The sequence below is a fragment of the Sapajus apella genome, unplaced genomic scaffold (genome assembly GCF_009761245.1).
Source record: "Sapajus apella isolate SASKATOON/1434 unplaced genomic scaffold, GSC_monkey_1.0 scaffold45, whole genome shotgun sequence".
In the NCBI taxonomy this organism is placed as follows: domain Eukaryota; kingdom Metazoa; phylum Chordata; class Mammalia; order Primates; family Cebidae; genus Sapajus; species Sapajus apella.
In genome coordinates, this window is record NW_022436985.1 from 15,465,100 (window position 1) to 15,483,718 (window position 18,619).

The 18,619-nt window shown below is 39.9% G+C and overlaps 1 protein-coding gene, 1 long non-coding RNA gene and 1 pseudogene across 7 annotated transcripts in view; all 3 read left to right on the forward strand.

The window, feature by feature from the left end:
• The first annotated feature begins 544 nt into the window (after window positions 1-544).
• On the forward strand, window positions 545-602 carry LOC116524584 (annotated as a pseudogene).
• Window positions 603-1,775: 1,173 nt separating this feature from the next.
• The window catches only part of HNRNPD (heterogeneous nuclear ribonucleoprotein D), a 21,320-nt gene continuing 4,476 nt past the window's right edge, over window positions 1,776-18,619 (forward strand). For 4 of the 6 annotated variants that reach the window (XM_032239795.1, XM_032239794.1, XM_032239798.1 and 1 more), the window contains exons 1-4: window positions 1,776-3,232; window positions 5,081-5,137; window positions 16,799-16,967; window positions 17,593-17,754. In XM_032239795.1, the coding sequence (XP_032095686.1) occupies window positions 3,003-3,232; window positions 5,081-5,137; window positions 16,799-16,967; window positions 17,593-17,754 (618 nt within the window). In that variant the 5' untranslated portion in view covers window positions 1,776-3,002. The remainder of the gene's footprint in view (window positions 3,233-5,080; window positions 5,138-16,798; window positions 16,968-17,592; window positions 17,755-18,619) is intronic. The other 2 variants (XM_032239796.1, XM_032239799.1) reach the window with 1 other exon arrangement.
• Window positions 5,144-9,429, forward strand: LOC116524478. Its single transcript, XR_004257346.1, has 2 exons — window positions 5,144-7,116; window positions 7,158-9,429. It is a non-coding gene; the product is annotated as an uncharacterized LOC116524478 (long non-coding RNA).

Consider the following 18,619-nt stretch of genomic DNA (forward strand, 5'->3'; position numbering starts at 1 on the left):
CTGTTTATTTTCCAAGAACTCATGGTTTAGTAGAAAACTATGAATAACAGAGGAAAAGATAAAGGACTGTGAAAAGGGGTAATTCTGCCTCAGGAAGCCTGAGAAGACTTCACATAAATAGTAACGTTTGCATGTTTCTGATACAGGGTCTCACTCTGCCTTTCTCACTGCAGTCTCCACCTCCCAGCCTCAAGTGATCCTCCCACCTCAGCCTCAGGAGTACCTGGAACAACAGGAATCACCACCACGCCAGGCTAATTTTTTGATTTTTTGTAGAGGCAAGGTCTCACTATGTTGACCAGGTTGATCTCCAACTCCTCGAGGCAAGCAATCCTCCCCGCTTCGCCTCCCAAAGTGCTGGGATTACAGGCGTGAGTCACCGCGCCTGCCTGAAGTTATAAGCTCTAAGAGTAATATTTCGTGGATACAGGAGCACATTCTGGATGCAGAGATCTTGACCATAATATGAAGGGCTATGTGTGATATGGACATCACACACACTCATAAAGCATATTATAAAGATGCTAGCTTTAAAATCAGTCTTGTGCTCACTTTGGCAGCACATATACTAAAATTGGAACAATATAGAGAAGATTAGCATGTTTATATAAAAAAATTTAAAAAAATCAGTCTTAGGTTGTCTGGAATTTTTGACATAAATTCTAAGAATTCCAGGAGCTCCTGAGCTACATGAGAATCAAAATGAACCTTTTGGAAAAGTCACTATTACCAAAAGGTGGGCATGTCTAATGATATCTTAAGATAAAAATAAATGAGGCCGGGCGCGGTGGCTCAAGCCTGTAATCCCAGCACTTTGGGAGGCCGAGGCGGGTGGATCACGAGGTCAAGAGATCAAGACCATCCTGGTCAACATGGTGAAACCCCGTCTCTACTAAAAATACAAAACATTAGCTGGGCATGGTGGCGCGTGCCTGTAATCTCAGCTACTCAGGAGAATTGCCTGAACCCAGGAGGCGGAGGGTGCGGTGAGCTGAGATCGCGCCATTGCACTCTAGCCTGGGTAACGAGTGAAACTCCGTCTCAAAAAAAAAAAAAAAAAAAAAGATAAAAATAAATGATAATTACCCTCGCTTGAAACCAGAAAATATTAAATAGACTTCCCTTCAGTCAATCATTCTAGTTGTTTCTAACCAGGAATACATGGTTTGAGCACCATACCCACTTTTCCTTTGCTAATATTCTGGGAAGTGGAGACAAATGTGGAACCACTACCACCTTAAGATAAACATTCTTGGTATCACCTTCATGTCACTTGCTTATAACAGGAGTTTGGTAAGATTACATTTTTAGGACGTTTTCAGAACTTGACCTGTATTCTTAATTATTCTGTAATGTAAATTCTACTAACTTGATTAATAAAACTTATTTATAATCTTCCTTTGAGATTTTTGGATAGTGTTCAATTAATACAAATTCGTTTAACTACAGTGGAAAACAAATACTTAAACTCTTAAGGTTTTTGCTGGATTCTGCAAACTCGTCTTTGTTTTCCCCGTGCCCGAACACTTAGTCAACAGACAAATAATTATTTGTTGACTACAGAGGTACCTAGAAGCTTCATCTTCTTCTAAAGATACTGCTGGAAGCAGTAAATCCCAAAGTCCGAATAATCCAGTCTCCAGCCAAGGCATAGGGAATATTTAACAGGTGTATAAAAAGTAATTTTACTGTTACCCTGAATGAAATGCCTAACAGTGTTACAAAAAAACAAAACAAAAACCAACAAAACCCCAAACTCAAACCTCGTCAAGTTGACTCACGGCATTTATATGTTCTATGTGCAAGAACTGGAGAACATTCAGCGAACACTTGATTTAACGCACATCCCAACTATTAGTAAACGAATCACGGTACACTTTAGAATCTTTAAACAACAAAAGCAAAGCAAAAACAATGTTTTCCTTAAGATATGCAAATTACCTGCTTCTTTAGACCAAAAAAAAAAAAAAAAAAAAAAATTCAGGAGAAAAGCAGGCAAACAAAAATCTTACTTGGAAAGCCAAATCTTAAAAAGAAGCCCTATCGGCGCAGCGACGAAAGGCGAAAACCTCAATGTCACCCGGTCCCGGGCGGCGACGGCAGGGAGAGGAGCTGCGACAATCACTGCGCTCGCGGCCAGCTGCGGCGCCTGACTCCGAGCTCCGCGGGCGTCCGGGTGGACAGAGCCAGGGGCACAGGGCTGACACCTCAGACCTAATTCCCTCCTCGAGCGCGAACATCCAGGCTTAAGCTGCCGCAGGGTGTGAGTCTCCCCTCCCCCCTCCAAACGCCGCAGATGTACGGGACACAGCCGCCTTCGGGGACGTGCAGCCACACCCCAAGCCTGACGAGGCTGCTCTCGACCGCTACTGGAGTGGTGGGGAGGGTGACTGGACTCCAGGAATCCTCGGAAGGGCGGGGGCGGAGGCAGGGGGCCCCTCTAGCCGCGACTTCGAAACATCACTCCTTGTTCTCGATGGTCCCCGCGCGACCGTCTTAGCGCACGACACTTCCGGTTCCTTTTAAAGGCCCTCCACGCTGCGCGACGCTGAGCGTGAGAGGAAGGTATAAAGGGGAGTGAGAGGGCCGGACCGAGGAGGAAGGGGAAAAAAACCTAGGGGAAGGGGGCGGTGGGGGAGGCGCGAAGGGCGCGCTCTCGCGTCACGTGACCGGGACGCGCCGTTCTTCCGTCGGCCATTTTAGGTGGTCCGCGGCGGCGCCATTAAAGCGAGGAGGAGGCAAGAGCGGCCGCCGCTGGTGCTTATTCTTTTTCAGTGCAGCGGAAGAGAGCGGGAGTGTGCGCCGCGCGAGAGTGGGAGGCGAAGGGGGCAGGCCAGGGAGAGGCGCAGGAGCCTTTGCAGCCACGCGCGCGCCTTCCCTGTCTTGTGTGCTTCGCGAGGTAGAGCGGGCGCGCGGCAGCGGCGGGGATTACTTTGCTGCTAGTTTCGGTTCGCGGCAGCGGCGGGTGTAGTCTCGGCGGCAGCGGCGGAGACACTAGCACTATGTCGGAGGAGCAGTTCGGCGGGGACGGGGCGGCGGCGGCAACGGCGGCGGTAGGCGGCTTGGCGGGCGAGCAGGAGGGAGCCATGGTGGCGGCGGCACAGGGGGCAGCGGCGGCGGCGGGAAGCGGAGCCGGGACCGGAGGCGGAACCGCGTCTGGAGGCACCGAAGGGGGCAGCGCCGAGTCGGAGGGGGCGAAGATCGACGCCAGTAAGAACGAGGAAGATGAAGGGTGAGTAAGGGGCAGCCCAGGATAGTCAGGCCCAACTAGTCCCCCTCCCCCTCCTTATTCCCCCGCCATTAGGCCTGGTTCCCGCTCTCAGCCCATCCTCTGGGCCCCCATGCAGCTTTCTTCCACTGGTCTCCCCTTGTCTACGTTGGGTTTCCTGGACCTTCATTTATTTCCTTCTTGCTCTGCCTGCTTATCGCCCCCTCCCCCATCACACACGTTTCCACCTTTAGCCGTCACCATGCTGCTCCTTGGCCCGGCCTCCCTCCCTCGCCATGGGTCTCCTCCCACTGACTTAGCCGCCAGGATTTTTTCCCGCCTGTCGAGGGGTACCTTTTTTCTTTTCACGCTGTCCCCTCTTTTTTCCTTTTTCTAAAGTCTTGGGCATAAAAACGCAGATAGAGACAAAAAGCTTCCCTGTTTGTATTACTAAGGTTTATTTGGTGCTTCTCCACCATCCAGAGACGATGCGATTGTTTATAATCACGTTTTGGGGAACGCGTAGGCTGTCTACCTCTGCCTCTCCCGTGTCGGCTTCAGGCCGAATGTTTTCTTGGGATTTTGAGTAAGTTTCGCCTTAGGACTTTTCTCATTTTCTCCACCGTACGCTGTCGCACAATGGCATGCTCATATAGGCCCTACAATTTGACATGCAGACCACATTGGTTCTGGTGAAATGGTCCGAGTTTCTTGTTGGTACGTTGGTTTTGCTCCGCGGGCTCTCGTTAAGTTCCTAGTCGATGGGGCCTGCGCTTGACTGGAGCTGTTCCTATCTCCGGCCTAGTATCTACCCTTCCCCCACCCCACTGAGTTATTCTAACCGCGCACCCTTTCGCGCCCTCAGCTATTGGGTTCCCGAACTGTTAGTGCAGATTGTACTTCACTTTTTATGTGCAACTGAATTTTTTACACCCCCCTGTTTTTTCGGTGCCCAGGATCCTATTTTGGTGTCTTGATTTCTGTTTCCCGCCCACTAAGGGAGGCCTATAGTTCTTTTTCTTAAGAGAAACAAATCCTGTTTTGTGTTGTGAGATACTTTCTTTTTTCCTTTTTGGTGCAGATTTCTTAGTATTAACTTGGCTCTTCTAATTGGAGTAACAGTTGTATATACGACCTAAATCTGCATTTAGTGCATTAACATGCTGCATTTGGGATTGGGAACATAATACGGGAGTTAGTAGGAGGGGCTAAATTGGGGTTCTTGGTTGGGTTTTCTTAGCTCCGATTACTGACTGATGATCGTGGGTTCATGCTTCCATTTTTGTAATGGGGAGGGGTGTGTGTGTGAATTTTTTTTTTTAACTGTAAGGAGAAAGGTGTTGGTGGATATAACAGTAAGATGTCGCTTTAACCCAGTATTAGAAAACACGATTTCCTTTGCTGAGAAAGAGCACAAGATTTGGAGGGAGAGTGGGGAGGGGAGAAGCACTTTGGAATATAAGATTTATTAAACTCAGCCTAAGCAGATTCTTGTCAGGCTGATCATAGTGCTGGTTTTGGGGGAGTGGTGGTGGGAAGGGAAACAAACTTTTAAAATTAGATAGAACTAACTTGAATTGTATATAGCTTATTTGAGAAAGGCAGATGTTAGATACTTGTAAATTAAAGTCTTTAACATTTTGGTTTTCGTTTGCTGAATTCTGTTCTTTGGACAGAGGCACCAAAATGATTAAATGTATAACTTGCTGTTTGGGGCAGGCTGTTAGCCCTGATAAATCACAAAGCAGCTGACTTTATAGTTTACCTACTGTTGAACTGAAGTGTAAATGAATTAAAGTTTTTAACCCTAACAGTGTCAAAAACTAAAACTAGAATTTTGATTGGTTGCTGTACCGGTTGTTAATTCCCTAGCCATTCAAACTCCTCCCCACGACACACTGAAGCAGCGACGGCACAGCGGGAAGAATGGTAAAACTTTTAAATTTTATTTCTGTATTATAAAGGTTTCAGTAGTCATAACATGCAAGGTTATGTATTGGTTAGTTGCCCATTGATCCCCAGGACATTCTAGACGATAGTACAGTAGGCTTGTACCTGGGATATATACCTTTTTAGGCATCAGATATAATCTTTGGGCAAAATTGATGCCGTTACATGGTATTTGGTCTGTGGTAATGCATGTAGTTGCGGTTTGGCGATTTAAGCTAAACATAATTAGTAACGATATTTTTATATCTGAGTAAGAAAAAATATTACTGTAATCTCCACATTTGATTTTAAGATGAAAAATATTTTTGTTGGATTTCTAAGATTAATGCTAAATGTGAAGACTACTTGATATAAAATGTGTTTAAGATGTCATGCATGTTATACTGAAATATTCTGGAGATGTCTGAAGCAGTTCTTTAAGCAGCACTGTGTATTATGCAAAAATGCTTGTCTTTTATTACCTACCATATTTGTAACTAGACCTTTAATAAAAATTGTGTGTGTGTAGATATATATATATAAAATACCATTCAAAGGTGGGCTAATGTGGCTTTCCACTACAGCTCTTACCAGATTTTTTATTTTCAGTGTGATTTGGCTGGAATATTAATTACAGTTGGTTGACATGTATTCACAATTGCATGACTTCTCTTTGGAGGCTGGTAGGTTGAGTATTGTTCTTTTTATCCACCCTTTCCCCTTCCCTAAATGTCAGTCCTTCTGCCTTTAGGATTATATTTGAATTTTCAGGGGTTTAAACACCACTACTGGAGATTAGAGGGCCACTAACTTGCAGACAGTTGTCTTATATCTTTACAAGCTACATTCTAAGAGTCCACTTAGGGTAATATTTAAAGATTTGCTTATTACTGTATTCTTATCCACTGAAATCAGTCCAGCTTTACGTTGGAGAAAAAGCAGACTGGAAACAGTAGGCAAGGGGAAAAGCAGAAAAGAAAACACTGGGGTCACAGTTTAGATGAATGTTATTCTCATATTTGGTGAATGTTGAGCACTTAACAGCTCAATTTCACTGCTAGCTAATAATGGCAAATTAAGATTACTCCATTAAATATTTCGAATCTCATGTATGTAATTGTTTCCAGTAATCTGAAATGACGATAAACTTAGATTTGAAGATCAGTGTTTTCACTCTTTAAAAATAATTACACTTGCCCTGCTACCTAAAACGAGGTAATACAATCCAACTTTTTTGAATGATTAGGAAAAATGGACAAATATTTATATTAATAGTTAACAAATGTTTTAGATAGTCACCAGTTGTCATTTACTGAAAATAAAATTTTACCCAGGTTGACTTTAAAATTACGCATTAAAATAATGTCTCATTTTTAAGGGGTCTAACATTTGACTTTTCTTAACTGTTTAATCATGCAGCCCCATTCTGTTATAGACATGAAGGCTTTCTTTTTGAATGAAAAACCTCCAGACCTAAATTTTCGTGTGTGTGTGTGTCTCTACACTTGCCACTCTATCTGTCCCTTTCTTTGTCCCATTTTGAGGGATAGTATATGGCGACAGTTATATAGTGTCAATAGTGGGTATTAGACTGGTTAATAGATACAGTATCTAAATTGAATTTCTTAAACGCAGTTTTGTGTGCATTTCCTTCTACAAATCTGAGAATAAAGTGATTACGATTTCATCCTAAAATACTTAAAAAATCAGTTGGTTTTAGAATCAGTTTTTTTCCTTTTGCATGTAAGAATGGACAGCTATTTTTAGGGAGGCATACCTGTTATACCTCTAGTGGCTGTTTCTATAGTTTACTATGGGACTTATTAGAATAAGTAATTATTTCCATAGTATGACTTCATGAGTTACTCTTTCCAACATTAACATCCGTAGTTTTTACTTAAAAGCATTGGAATTTCTCATTTTACTTTGTGGTGTGGACACATTCCGTACTCTGCAGTGCTGCAGTTCATTTGGGGTAGGTACTTTAAAATTACTTAGTGCTGCAGTTCATTTGGGGTAGGTACTTTAAAATTACTTAGTGTCTGGCAAAATATACATGCCATGTAGCAAGTTATCTAGGGGCAGAGTTTTTAAAATCTAAAAATTAGTGGAACCTACAGTGTTGTGTTAACCTTGAGGTAGTTTTATAAGGTAGGTACGGTGACTTTCCTGCATTGGATTGGGTAGGAAGCAAAATAGTCCCCCATTCACTTAGCCAAAGTCTAGCAATATTTTAATAGCAGGACAGTACATCTGGTCCTTTTAATGGTTGATGTATAATGAGCTCAAGTGTGATTCTTCCTATTTGGGAATTTGTGAATCCTGCTGTAGTTTGTCCCGTTTAATGATAAAAGACTAGGCTCGTATTTTTGCTTTAAATGTTTGAGATTATGGTCTCATACCTTAGTGTTTCTGGGGCAATCTGAACATTGTTTGTAAAATAATTACTTTTAGAGTAGTCTCATGCCAAATTTACTGGCCTTGATTCAGTACAGTTGGGTTTACCGTATGTAGTAAAGTTGAGACCCTGAGTAGATTGGTCTCACTCAGCATTAGCATTGTTGGAAGCCTTTGACAAATTTCCTGAGTTAAAAATTCCAGAAATTGATGCTTCCAGATCTTGAGATGAACATTTAAGGGAGGAGTATTAAATACTTTTCATTGTAAATTTTTATCTATTATGAAAGATACTAAAAATCCGATAACTTTTAAGTTTGGAATTGGAGAATGTCATTGAAATTTTTCAGTGCTTGTTTTTGAGATACACATACTTTGCTTTAAATCTGGGGTTTTTCCATGTGACCCTTTCCAGAAACTCAGTGTATCTTTTTAATATTCCTAGGTACTCTGCCATCTGTCCTAAAACATAATATTAGGGTAAGGCTGCTCTAGTACAAGAACATTTGAGGCTACTATTGGGGGTGTGATTTATGGCCAACATGAAGGATGTGATTAGTTTTAGCCTTCAAGTGATAATATGTACCATGCTTGAAAGCATTTAAAAAGGAATAGAGTAATAACTTTTTTCCCATTCCACTTGAAGCTGTACACTTCAAGTGTGTGCACATTTACAAATGGAGTGAAATGTAACTTATGTTAGTCCAAGCTTGATTTGACTTCAGTTCTGCTTCAACATTTTAGTAGATAGGGTCACTGAACTGGATGCTGAAAGCCTGGGATCTCTTTCTGTTGCTTCATTTTCAACAGTGTGGTTTCAGGTAATACAACATGTTTGTTATTTGGTTTGCTGATCTGTGTGTTGGAAACAGTGTTCACCACAGGAAGATTGACTACATAGCCTGCTTTCATAGCTTGTGTGTATTTATCCAGTGCCCTAATAGTTGATACTGCCAGTGATTTACTCCTGTGGAGTAAAGGTAAGCATGTTTTAGTTTCTGGAGTATTTTATTGTACATTGGAGCTAGGTATTTAAGACTATTTGGGGGTGGGGAGGGAAGACTCCTATTTACTGGTGGTGCTTGGCCAATAATCAAGGTGTTTAAGTATTGGGTCGTGCACTGTAAACTCCTGCTTATCTAGACTTCAGACTACTACAGAGCCCACGCAGCCAGGAAGTCTGTCTCCCCATTTAGTCTTAGGAGAAAGAAGGATGAAGCCGTGTGAAAATATACTTAAAAAGCAACCAACAGACAATGTCATGGAATGAATCTCCTACAGATTTTTCCTTAAACTTTTGAAAAGTAACGTGATTTTAAAACATTGGAAAATTAAAAATTCTTCAAGGGAAAAATTATTTTCTGACTTGAGCACTGATACCTAAATTGATTTCCAATAGACGATTTTATAGAATTGTGAATATGTAGTAATCTCAGTTAACCAGAACCTTAACCTTTAGGTTAAGGAAAATACTTATTCCTTAACCTCTAGGTAAATGGGAGTTTACCTTACAAAGCTGATTGAGAGCTTACTTAAAACGTAACCATACAAGATGTCATTGGTTCCTTGTAATGAAATGAAAAAGGAGATGTTGGATTAAGCATTTAAAGGTAATTAAAAACATGGCAGCTTGTGCCTGTAATCACTATCAGAAGTCGGAGGTGTGAGGATCATTTCAGGCCAGGCTTTCTAGACCCACTAGGCAACATAATAAGACCCCTGTCTCAAAAAAAAAAATTAGCTGAGCGTGTTGGGGGTGGGGGTGTGTGTGCCTATAGTTTTAGCTACTCAGGAAGTGGGGGCGGGAGAATCTGTTGAACCCAGGAAGGAGCTCAGGGATGCAGGAAGCTATGATGGAGCCACTGCGCTCTGATAGTGAGACCTGGTCTGTTAAATGTTTACTATTTTTAGGCCAGTTGTGGTGGCTCGCGCCTGTAATCTCAGCACTTTGGGAGGCCGAGGTGGGTGGATCACCTGAGGTCAGGAGTTACAGACCAGCCTGGCCACCATGGCGAAACCCCATCTCTACTAAAAATACAAAAATTAGCCAGACGTGGTGGCACATTCCTGTAGTTCCCATTACTCAGGAGGCTGAGGTGGGAGAATCGCTTGAACCCTTGAGGCAGAGGTTGCAGTGAGACAAGATTGTGCGACTGCATTCCAGCCTGGGTGGCACAGCAAGACTGTGTCTCAAAAAAAAAAAAATTTTTTTTATTTCAAAAACTGTCATGTTGACTGGGCGTGGTGGCTCACACCTGTAATCCCAGCACTTTGGGAGGCTGAGGTGGATCACCTGAGATCAGGAGTTTGAGACTAACCTGGCCAACATGGTGTAAAACCCCATCTCTATTAAAAATGTGAAAATTAGCTGGGCGTGTCGTGGGCACCTATAATCCCAGCTCCTTGGGAGGCTCAGGCAGGATAATAACTTGGAACCTGGGAATTAGAGGTTGCAGTGAGCTGAAATTGCGCCATTGCACTCCAGCCTGGGCGGCAGCCTGGACTCCATCCTCCCCCCCAAAAAAACTGTCATATTTCATTTATTAGCTGTTTATGTTTTCAGCTTCACTTTTTTATAGTCAGTTCATTCTAAAGTATGAAGTAATGAGATTTAATACAGAGAAATTAGTCTTGCTTTGAAAATGTTTGGTCCATTGTATATTAGTCTTGAATAAAAATAGGATCCCTTTTCACACTTACCTTGAAAATGTATAGAGAAAGCTGGGGAAGAGAAATATCTATTCTTTAATAATGGGGAAATAATACCAAAATTTATATTTTTATTGACTAAAGTGTTTTTTGGGGAAGATTTGTTTATTGACCTTAATGTCTCATTTGTTTTAAATAGTTAAAAAAAAAAAAAAAAAGTAGGGTAGGTGCGGTGGCTCATGCTTGTAATATAGCACTTTGGGAGGCTGGGGTGGGCAGATTGCTTGAGCCTGGGAGTCCTGGACCAGCCTGGGCAACATGGTGAGACCCTGTCTCTACCAAAAAAAAAAAAATAAATAAATAACCAGGCCTGGTGGTGTGCACCTGTTGTCTCAGCTACCCAGGAGCCTGAGGTGGGAGGATTGCTTGAACCTGGAAGGCAGAGGTTAAAGTGAGCCTGTATTGCACCACTGCACCACACCCCGCTATAGATCGAGACTCTGTCTCAAAAAAGTGGTTTTCATGAATTATATGTCAAATCAGATCTAAAAAGGCTGGTTAGTATTTGAACTCAATTAAAGCTTGTCAAGCTCTTTCCCAGGGTAGTTTTTATATAGCTTCTAAAATAACTACCAATATTATCTAGTTGCATTGTAACCTCCTCCCTTCCCCTTAGGTAACTAGTGACTTAGCTTTCGTTTGTCATTTAAGATTTTAGAAGAATAATTATGATGGATAAAATACTGGAAAAATTCAGTAAGGATTAATGGTGTGCTTGAGTAACATTTCTTTAAAAGGTGACAGTGATTGGTCAGTTATATACCTGAAGTGTTTATCAGGTTGACATTGTTGTATTTTTTTAAACTGTCAGAACTTGTTATAAAGCCACATATGTAAGATCATAAGTTGTTAGGAAGTGATTAAAAGTTAAAGGATTGGCTGGGTGTGGTGGCTCATGCTTGTAATCCCTGCACATTGAGAGGCTGATCGCTTATGTCCAGGAGGTCAAGACTAGCTTGGACAACAAAGCAATACTTCGTCTCTAAAAAAAAAAAAAAAAAAAAAATGTGAAGTTAGAGAACACAAAAAAAGAACACTATCCCAAAATTGGGAGTGAGTATAATGGCTAACATTTTACCTTGAATAAGGTGTTTCACAATAAAAACTTGTTGGGGAGGGATCTTGGAATAAAATACTTAGTATTGACTTGGGAGTGTTAAAAACCTAGTGGCCTAAATAGTCCAGAGAATAAGTTTATTGACGGGGAAAGCCAAGATTATTTAATTGGAACATTTTCCACCAGCCAGGATTGCTCCATATATATTGTCTTTTATATTTTAAATTATTCTTAACTAAAATTACTGGCATAAATGTAGACCAGTCATCAAGGTGATTTTGGGAACTACATTTAAAGGGTCTTAGTTGAAATACCACCTAATTTTTAGTTTTTTTATGTGGACCATTTAAAAGTTTCTGGGTTACTTCAAGTCAGCAGCATTGAAAATACTAGAAAACTCATTGTGGCCTTTTCCTTTTAATGTTGGAAAGTTTACAAAGCCTATGCAGTTAAAAAATTAAGCCATTGAATAAATAAAGTTTATTACATTATGTTTAGATAGTGTTTATAGTGCTGTACCCCTTCAAAATAGTAACTTTTATCTATCACTAACAATCTGTGTCAGACTGTACTACTCCTTTAAGTGTTAACTAGTTTAACCCTCTGCAAATATCTGAGGTAGGCTCTTTTTACAGATGGGGAAACAATCTTGGACTTTTATATTTTTTCTTAATGTTACACAGTAAGAGGCAGGGGGCCAGGTGCAGTGGTTGATGCCTATAACTCCAGCACTTTGGGAGGCCGAGGTGGGCAGCTTGAGCCCAGGAGTTCAAGACCAGCCTGGGTAACATAGTAAAACTTGATCTCTACAAAAAAAAAATGCAAAAAAATTAGCCGGGCACGGTGGTGGGTGCTAGCAAGTCTGAGCTACTGGGGAGGCCGAGGTGGGAGTACTGACTGAACCCAGGAGGTCATTGCTGCAGTGAGCTGTCATGGAGCAACTGCACTCCATCCTGCGGGAGAGCAAGACCCTGTCTTTAAAAAAAGGCAGGGGTAGGGTTAAAACCCAGGCAGTTTGTCTTTATTGCCTGTAAACTTACTTGCATTAAAAGATGATAAAATGTCCCACAATTTTAAATTTAAGCCTTAAATTCTTGAATGATACTACATAGCATTTGAATAGTCATCTATGTTGTGTTAACTTTATGCTTGTCATTTAATTTTACAATTTGGTATAAGCCAATGTGAAAGCAAGGAGACTTTATTGTTGAGTAGGTGTTGTAAACTGAACAGCATATTAAGCCTTGGTGTGCTGAATATTTAGTTTATAGCTGGGATTAAGAAATTCACCTATGTTAATAAAATACTGTGGATGAAGTCCTGGGTTTTAATTGAGATCAGTTCACTTACAGCTAAGGATCAAAGTTTAAACTTACATTGTAGCATTAAGGGCCATCCTTGTTGCTAGTTGAAGTCTTAGTCGTTTTTAATGTGGCTGCTTAGGGTTTTTTCTGAGGTTCTATTTCATTGGACAGTGTTTGCATGTATACAGGAGGGACAGCAATATGAAACTCTTTGTTTTTATTCAAGGCAGCAGAGGTAATCTGGACAGATAGTAGATGTGCTTTAAAAGCAAGATACAGTCATACAATATATATAGATAATTTAAATTATTACCTTATGCCATCAGTTTGAGGGAGAGCATGTGTGCCAGCATTGTGGAGACTAAGTGCTCATTTATCCATAATTAAGATAAGCAAACTTCCCCACTGTACTATAAAGTTAGAATTTGGGGCTGAGGTGGTAACCTTACGCCTTTAATCCCAACACTTTGGGAGGGTGAGGTGGGCAGATCACTTGAGGCCAGGAGTTCAAGGCTAGCTGGCCAACTTGGGGAAACCCCGTCTCTACTAAAATACAATAATTAGTCAGGTGTGGTGGCGCACCCTGTAATCCCTCCCAGGGAGGCTGAGGAACGAGAATCATTTGAACCTGGGAGGTAGAAGTTGCAGTGAGCCAAGATCGTGCCACTGTACTCCAGCCTGGGCCAAAGAGTGAGACTGTTTCAAAAATAAAAATAGCTGGGCGTGGTGGCTCATGCCTATAATCCCAGCACTTTGGGAGGCCAAGGCGGGCGGATCTCGAGGTCAGGAGATTGAGACCGTCCTGGCTAACACAGTGAAACCCTATCTCTACTAAAAAAAAAAAAAAAAAATTAGCCAGGTGTGGTGGCATGAGCCTGTAGTCTCAGGGGAGGCTGAGGCAGGAGAATCACTTGAACTCAGGTGGTGGAGGTTGCAGTGAGCCGAGAACCGGCCATTGAACTCCAGCCTGGGTGACAAAGTGAGACTGTCTCAAAAAAATAATAATAATAAAAATAAAGATGGAATGGAATTAATATGTTCCATTTAGTAAAATTGGGATGGATTTGGTACAATTAGTGTTCATCGTAACCTATTCAGCAACCTTTTTTTTTTTTTTTTTTTTTTTAAAAGGCTAAGCATAACCTGAGAACAGCCTTTCTTAATTAGAGCAAAGGAAGAACAAGCCAGAGTGCTTTTGGACTGCCAAAGTATTAATTAATTTGCTTAGAGACTTTCAACTTTATACAGAATTTGAAAAGTTTGAGAGCTGGCTACTTACTCTGCAAAATGAAAGGGAGACATTTTAGAATAGCAACTGGTGATTGATCTGGCAAAAATGAAAAGCAGAACTTGTGAAAAATGAGATGCACTTGGTGTATTAATATCTAACTTTAGAAGACATTGTGGGTATTCTAAATCAGTGTAATAGTGATGACTGGGCCATAAAGTGTTAAATCATGATTATTTGAAGTATAAGAAGGCAGAAAAGTGTGGTGGTGTTAGCAGAAAATTTCATTTCAAATGGTTGAAGGTTAAAAACAATTGGGGAAGGATTAGAGAGGGCAGGCAGTGCTTTAAGGAAGGTGAAATACCTGGCTCCTTATTCTCCAAAAGTGCTGGATAGATGGTTTTAAATATTCTGGATAAGTGATATTTGATTATTTAGGAGGGATAGTATCTTCAGTGAACCTTGTAGCTCTAAGGTAGGCATGTTGGGAGTACCTTTGGAGAGCACTTTGCTATGCTTATATAGTATTTAAGAAAATCTGCTGCTTGTCTGAAAAACACTTGGGGCTTCAGAATAATAGTACAACATGCCTCATGGTATTCTAATTTATTCATTTGTAATTGTTTTCTGTTTCTTAATAATTTTAAGGATATTTTCCCAATATAAACATTGCTTTTTGGTTAAATAAAATCAAAACTAGTTCCTTCTCCATATCTGAATAGACCAGAGAATTTTCTTGCCTTTCAACTTCAGCTTTAAAAATGATTTTGTTAAAACTGTTGTGTTCAGGCTGAAATACTTTTAAACTTTGTTATTATTGAGAAATTTCTGTAATCACTGAAAGGGTAATTTAATAGTTAAATCTCAACTTAATTGAAGTTGTTTCTGTTGTGGAACTTGCCATGAACATCTTAGCAAGAGGTCACTGCTTTATAGTCAGTTCTCTTTCTCATTACAGAGATAGTATCCTCACCTTTATGGGTGAATGTGGGTTAATAACTTATGTCTAAAGGAAGTATTCTGGACCTGTAAGTTAAAGTGTTTTTAGAAAATTATATAAATAAAGATTGTACATTAGAAGGTACACTATTCAAATTAAAGAAAATGCATATTGAGAAATAACTCAAATTTCTTCCATGGAATTGGCAAGAAGTAAACATTTCAAATACACAAAACATGATGGGTGTTTTTGTTATGTTCATTTGATTATAAAATACCAGAGTTGTTTTATACGTGCTATTTCAAGCCTGGAAACTTTGAGGAAGTCCTAAATATTAAGCATATAAATGGCCCAGTTCTAGAATAAATTTTGAAAAAGCTAACCTGAAGTGGGAAGTGTAGTATATAACTAATACTTTTTTGCACTAAAAGTTTGCTTTGTCAGTAGAAGTAAAACAAGTCTGTCTGGCGAGGTGGCTCACGCCTGTAATCCCAGCACTTTGGGAGGCCGAGATGGGAGGTATCACCTGAGGTCAGGACTGACCAGCCTGACCAACATGGAGAAACCCCACCTCTAATAAAAATAAAAAATTAGCTGGGCATGAAGGTGCATGCCTGTAATCCCAGCTACTCGGAGGCTGAGGCAGGAGGCAGGAGAATCGCTTGAACCTGGGAGGTGGAGGTTGCAGTGAGCTGAGATTGTGCCATTGCACTCCAGCCTGGGCAGCAAGAGCGAAACTTCGTTTGTATATATAAAAAAAAAAACTCTGTGGTAAGATTGTAAGATCAGTAACACCTCAGTTAATCAGGTGTCTTCGAGGAAGTGAAGAAAAACCCTACTTCTCAAGGGATAATTAATTGTCTTTTTTATTCCAAGAATGGGCCTTAGCTGGCAGTATCTTGAAAGCCCACAAGATGGAGATGTTTCCTTATGAAAGGCCTTTAATTTCTTTACGGAGCTGAGTTAGTGTCACATCCTGGCCCCACGCATGACCCCTCCCCAGTAAAAAAGATGAGAAAACATTGAACAAGTCTGATTTGATTCCCATGGTGAAATTTTTAGCCATAACATAACAAATTCTGACAGTTTACCCTTAAAATTAAAAATCTCCAGTCCTGTCTTTTTAAAGGGTAGAAGGTAGGTATAGGATAGCCTTCCTTTCTTTCTTTCTTTGCACAAAGGGAGCATATGTAAAACTGCCCAATCTGAACTTTCTGGTGCTTTGCTGTAATGTTAGTAATATTTCACCTTAAAATCTTTGGTTTTGAGTATATATACCTTTGGTCTTAAAGTGTCTTGGTGGTTTTTGATTACCACCCATCACTTTTTGCGTTTTAAAGGCTTAAACACTTTATTGCTGGTTAACTGAGGTTCTACTGTAAATGAATGATCTAAGTTAATTCATGGATTGTACTTCAATGGATAATTTTCACTAAATTGTTTACATTGCACATTACTTTTGTCTTAAGGACTCTTAGCACATCAAAATAATTGGTTCACAACATAATTGTGAGATGTCGAATTTTCCATTTTATGTGCTGAGAGTTTTGTTAATGAGAAAACTCTTAAAATAGAAAAGGAGCTTCAGCATAGACACCAATGCTGGTTGCTGAGATCAATGGGGAACTGCATAGCCTTTTGACAAATTTAATGAACATTTGGAAGAGAAACTTGAAGCAAAGAAGCTAAGATTCTGTCTTTTGCTGTTACCTATTTAATTTAATCTAAGGAAAACTTTTAAGTACAGTATTGTTACTTTGGGTATACATTTATCTTTTAGCAAGATGGAAGACTTAATTTGCTGCTTGCTCACTATTTTTTAATTATTCAGGAGCAGCAGTGATAAGCCAGCTTTTTAGAATAGGATGTTCCTGATGTGTGGTTATGTAGGAGTAATGATGTTTTAATATACTGCCCAGTAAACTGGTGCAGTTTGGAAAAGGTGTGTTATTTATGTGGATAATATTTAAGGCAATTTTTTTTTTTTTTTTTTTTAGCATTTTAATACTGCTTTTTGTCTTTACAGGAAAATGTTTATAGGAGGCCTTAGCTGGGACACTACAAAGAAAGATCTGAAGGACTACTTTTCCAAATTTGGTGAAGTTGTAGACTGCACTCTGAAGTTAGATCCTATCACAGGGCGATCAAGGGGTTTTGGCTTTGTGCTATTTAAAGAATCGGAGAGTGTAGATAAGGTAGTGTGTTATGTGTTCTGATCAGTTAATAATATAAAATATTAACATGGATAGTTTGATACAATGAGTTTGCCTATTTTTGGTTCCCCCTTTGATAGTATAGGAAGGAAGATAATAGTTCTTGCTAATACATTTTATGCAGATAGAGGCAGATTTCGGAATTGTTTTCTGAATAATTTGTGTTCCAGGCTCTACTAACTTTTAAAACTAACTTTAACGATACCAGTGACTTAAAGATGCCTGATTAAAAGGATGTGTTTTAACAGTTCACAGAAATAAATGTTTTGAAATTTTGTTAGGCAAGCAACTTTTAACTGAATCATTATTTCGATCCTGGCTAAAGGGAAGTAGCAGTCATGTTTTTATATATTGTTGACAGTTAAAAGGTAATGGTTATTTAGTAATTGGTTACATTTGTGTATTTCCTACCATCTTTAAGACATAAACACTAGTATATGTTGGTTGATATGACATCACCAACATGACTTGACAGTTTAATCTTGAGCAAGTCAACATATGCCTGGCATTATCTGTATTTAACTATAGTTACTTTTAAGTAAGTTAATATTCTCTGAACTTTAGTTAAGATATATATTTTTTTAAATGAAAACTTCAATTTCCTTAGGTTATGGATCAGAAAGAACATAAATTGAATGGGAAGGTGATTGATCCTAAAAGGGCCAAAGCCATGAAAACAAAAGAGCCGGTTAAAAAAATTTTTGTTGGTGGCCTTTCTCCAGATACACCTGAAGAGAAAATAAGGGAGTACTTTGGTGGTTTTGGTGAGGTATGTTATAACTGTTTTGACCCAGTTTATGTCAAAATTAGTGTGAATGTGATTGTCCCATTAAGTGGACTCAAAGTCACAGGGCTTTTCAAAGCTATTAGGGCAGATTGTGTGATTTGTTTTTGAATGAGGATGTTGTAAATACTTTATTAGCAGGTCTTTGAAGGTTGGATGATGTGTTTTTTTTTTTTTCATTGAGCACCTACTCTGTGTAAAGTATTGCTGGGGTAGTGTATACTAAGATGAAATAGACAGGCATTTGTAAGAAATTTATCAGATTTGAAGAAGTAAAAACAGACACGAGGAAGAAATCCACTTGTTCAGAATAGGAAAGGAATTAAGAATAGGGTGTAGTGCCTTATTAATTGAAACACATGTATAAGTGCCCATTTAATGAGAGTACTAACGATAGACTCATTAGTAAGACTGGACGCGATGGCTCATGTCTGTAATAATCCCAGCACTTGGGAGGCTGAGGCAGGAGGATTACTGGAGACCAGGAGTTGAAGACCATCCTGGGCAACATAGTGAGAACCCCTCTCAATTAAAACAAACGTAGACTCATTAGTGAAATATATAATGGAGGTTTCTTTTATGAATTAATGATTTAAAGCTAAGTTGAGAAATTTGTGACCTTGGGCTCCAGATACAACCTGCAGATATTTATTGCTTGATTGAAACAAATATGTTTTTTTAGTACTGAGGATTTGAGATGCTGCCCACAAAATGCAATATCCAGCTTTTCTTAAATATTTGCAAGAGCATGCAGCGTTGGAACTGACACTGCCCTCCCACACAGCAGCATCTCTAAAACTAAGTAGTAGCTTCCACCTTGGTTTGGGGATGTAACTCTCCAGTTTTTAGT